This window comes from Cariama cristata, unplaced genomic scaffold, assembly GCF_000690535.1.
Source record: "Cariama cristata isolate BGI_N322 unplaced genomic scaffold, ASM69053v1 scaffold30086, whole genome shotgun sequence".
NCBI lineage: Eukaryota > Metazoa > Chordata > Aves > Cariamiformes > Cariamidae > Cariama > Cariama cristata.
Genome location: NW_009620860.1, coordinates 24,988 through 28,912, shown reverse-complemented (window position 1 = coordinate 28,912; position 3,925 = coordinate 24,988). Strand labels below are relative to the sequence as shown.

Sequence of the window (3,925 nt, the reverse complement as noted above, 5' to 3'; positions counted from 1 at the left end):
GCAGGGCTCCAGCGTGGGTCCCTTCCCTGTGGTGGGTCCCCCGCGGGGTCACAACCCCTACCACCAAACCTGCTCCAGCCTGGGCTCCTCTCAGGCCCTGCCAGGAGCCTGCTCCAGCGCGGGCTTCCCACGGGGTCCCAGCCTCCTTCAGGCATCCCCCTGCTCCGGCATGGGGTCCTCCCTGGGCTGCAGGTGGGGATCTGCTCCAGCGTGGGCCTCCGTGGGCTGCCGGGGTACAGCCGGCGTCACCGGGGAATCTCTGCTCCGGGCCTGCAGCACCCCCTCCTCCTGCTGCACCCACCTGGGGGGCTGCGGGGCTGCTCCTCTCGCATAGGCTCACTCCTTTCTCCGGCTGCTGTTGCGCGGCAGCTATTTACATACTATTGGCAAACCAATAGAAGAAATTGAAGATGTACATAATCCACTAGTTAGTATTATAGTGTGGGGTTCTATGAAAAGTTGGTCATTTATTTCAAGGCCGATTTGGAAAAAAAGCACGTATTCTGAGTCAGTGCGGCACGTTTGTACAGAGAGGTAGGAACTGATTAAAACAGAGCTGAAATGTGTCAAATTGCCTTATAGCTGTTGACTAAATGCATTATTTGGAGTCTTATTTTAAAACTTTTAAACTTATTTGAAAACTTCTAGGAGCAACATAGAATGTATAATGCTAGTGCTCTTTCTTACACTATTCACCACTAAAATGAGTGTATTTCAAGCATCAAGTACCTTTATTTTATGGCAGGTAAAACACATGTCTTACTTTAAATTACTGACTCTTGTACTTTTTTCCTGTGTTTTCATAGTTGGATTAAACTTCAACATTTAGTTATAAATCAGTATTTATTAACATTTTGATGTTTCCTGTTGTTCATCACTCTCAATAAAATGTGTCTATTTATAAACAGAATATTTTGAGCTTACTGCTGATAGCAGTAGAAAACAATTCTAGCCGATCAAGATTTGGGCAAGTGACTAAATACCCATTTCATGTCTGAATCTGTTGAATTCAGAAGATTGTTGTAGAAAGCATTAGAACTTCGAAAGTACTATTTTTTATGTTTTATTTCTGAAGAAAAAAATCTGCATTTACTTACTTTTGGAAAACGTGTGGTTTTTTTCAATGTGTTAGTTTGAATTTTTACACTGCAACAAGTTAAGAGTTTTTTTGAAGAATATGATCTGCCTAAATGTGGCCATACTTTTGTTGTTTTATACACGCTTAATTTTCTACAGTGAAAGGGACAGACTGTTCACAAACAATTGCTTTTTGTCCTAAAATATTCTCTCACTTGACTGAAAAACATGTGGCAACTTTGTAATCCTGAAATTGATATTGATGTATTGTGCGAGGTTAGGGAAATGTAGAATGTAAAGAAAACAGCAATCTGTAACTTGCGTTCTAAATGTTTTTCCCTTTTTCATGTATAGAAGTTAACTTCACACTTGCTTTGAAGCTGATGGACTCAATTAAGATGCTGAATTTACTATAAATGTTTCTACGAATTATTTATGTCACCCGTTTGTATAACTCTGTTTTCCCTTGTATGATAGGCCTTGCAGAATGAGGGGTCTTGATTTATATCTCTTGTAGACAGTAGTGTATATATGTGCGAGCATTCTTCAAGTCCTGAAATTCAGAAAAAACTGTCACTGTTCGTTATCCTGATTCAGTGAATGAGGCTATTGGTTTTTCTCAGTGGACACTGCCATTTTAATGATGATTTCCAGCAGAGGTCCAGTCTGATGCAGAGTAGAATTGAAAGAAACAGCTTTACAATTTCAAAGCATTTGAAAATGGAAAGTTTCAAAGTTGTTGTAAGGTAAGTTGTATAACTTATGAAAATCTTTCTGATTTAACATTCTTTCATTAAAGTTTTTGGTTAATTTCTTGATTAAATTAATCAAAAACACTTTCAAAAAACGGCTTGCCTTACAACAATGTTGAAATTCTCTAGTTTCTTATGCCTTCAAATAATGAAGCTGACTATTTCAGTCATACTCTGCATCATCTGCCTGAGAAGGGCAGGCTCCTATTTGGTAATTGCTTTAAAATTTATATTCAGAATTTAAAAGCCAAAGTGTACTTTTTTAATAGTGTGAGTTTATATACTGTTGTAGGTCATAAGGAGAACTAGAAAAGAGGGAAAACAAGGATTAGTATGTGTTAATGACACAAATTAATGGCAGGACTATTGTATAATAATATGGAAATTACAAGAACGTGATTTAACACAAATACAGTAGTACTTGATAGCTGTGCCACATTTTCATAGCTGCAGTTAACTTGTGACCCTTCTGTGGCTTCAGGCCCTCTTGTGCATATATATTTTCCTCTCCTATCTCCACGATTCCAAAATCATCAGACAAGGAGATTTATTCAACCCCTGTTTCTGTTAAGTTTCTTGTTCTGAGATATACTATCATTTTAATGCAAATACTTTATTTGTTTAGGAAGGTGGGGTTTTTACGTTTGGAGCTGGAGGCTATGGTCAGTTGGGTCATAACTCTACCAGCCATGAGATAAACCCAAGGAAAGTTTTTGAACTTATGGGAAGTGTTGTCACACAAATCACTTGTGGCAGGTAAGGTCTGTTCTGTTCTGTGCTAGCACTATGAATCATATAAGTAACTTGTTTTGTATAAAACTTCATATATATTGCAATATGAAGTGGTTTTTTTCTTACCCTTTGAGGTTAGGGAGTACAGGATGGTCTCTAGCAAAAGATATTTAGAGACCTTACTAGGATTTTAAAAACATTCAATAGAAGAACTAAAGGAAGTTACGCTATTTGAGAGTCTCTACTTTTCTGAACTGAAAATGTGAGTAATCAGTGTGAAATATGAAGGTGTTGTTTATTGCTGTCACTTTATCATTTCCTATTAAAGAACAAGCGTGTTTGGAGAGGTACATGAGCATCACTGAGGATTAGTGTAAAATTTGGAAGCATAACTTGTTTTGTGAAATATCCGTAACACTGTATGGCACTTTAGTTCCTAATGGGTTTTTATTGTATATATTATAATAGCACCTAAGAAATCGGAAAAATTCCCAGCACACATGAAAATGCCCTTGTCCAAAGAATTGCATTCTAAGAAGACAAAATGAGGCAGGCAACGTAATTTTTTTGAGAGATGGGCACACTTTGTTATGTGGGTTAAAGAATATGTAAATGTAAACCTATTCATTGTAGCAGTTTGGTTGACGCTGAGTGGACACATTCCCTTTTAATAGTTTACATAAATTCAGTGCTGGTTCTTCCCAGGCTCATGATAGGAGAGAGGGCATCTAGAGTTGAGAAGGGTGGGAGGGGAAAGGAGATGCAGCCGATCTGGTAGAAACTTCAAATTTCTGAATGTCTAGAGATACGCTCTAAAGTTCAGACTGTGGCTAAGCAGGGGTTCAAGGTAGAACCTGGCATCTCCGTTCCATGAACTTTTCCATGAAAATGGAATATTGCCTATTGGAATATAAGTGGAGTATTGCCAGTGGCAGTGCGTTGCCAATAGAGAAGCGGAGTCTTTGGTAGTACAGGACCTTTAACACACTGTTTAACACAGTTCTTAGGCTGACCTGCATAAAGCATGTTGTAACGCTCAGATTTTTGTTACTGAATTTTGTTTGCCCTAGGCAGCACACTACTGCGTTTGTTCCTTCATCTGGAAGAATTTATTCTTTTGGACTCGGAGGTAATGGGCAATTAGGTACAGGAACAACCAGTAACAGGAAAAGTCCCTTCACAGTAAAAGGAAACTGGCTTCCGTATAGCACTCAATGCCCGATAATCAAAGGTGAGCAACATCTGGCACATTTACTTCTTGATTTCCTGTTCCTTCATAGTGTCTTACAAGTCTTGAGATGTAAACTAAATACAGACTATAACCACTTTCTTCCAAACAGTTCGTTTTCACTGTGCTCTATTCC

At 38.6% G+C, this 3,925-nt stretch overlaps 1 protein-coding gene across 1 annotated transcript in view; it reads left to right on the top strand.

The window, feature by feature from the left end:
- Window positions 1–2,460: 2,460 nt before the first annotated feature.
- HERC4 (HECT and RLD domain containing E3 ubiquitin protein ligase 4) overlaps window positions 2,461–3,925 on the top strand; it is a 22,364-nt gene continuing 20,899 nt past the window's right edge. The window contains exons 1-2 of the mRNA XM_009701753.1: window positions 2,461–2,585; window positions 3,632–3,792. Of these exons, the coding sequence (XP_009700055.1) occupies window positions 2,551–2,585; window positions 3,632–3,792 (196 nt within the window). The 5' untranslated portion in view covers window positions 2,461–2,550. The remainder of the gene's footprint in view (window positions 2,586–3,631; window positions 3,793–3,925) is intronic.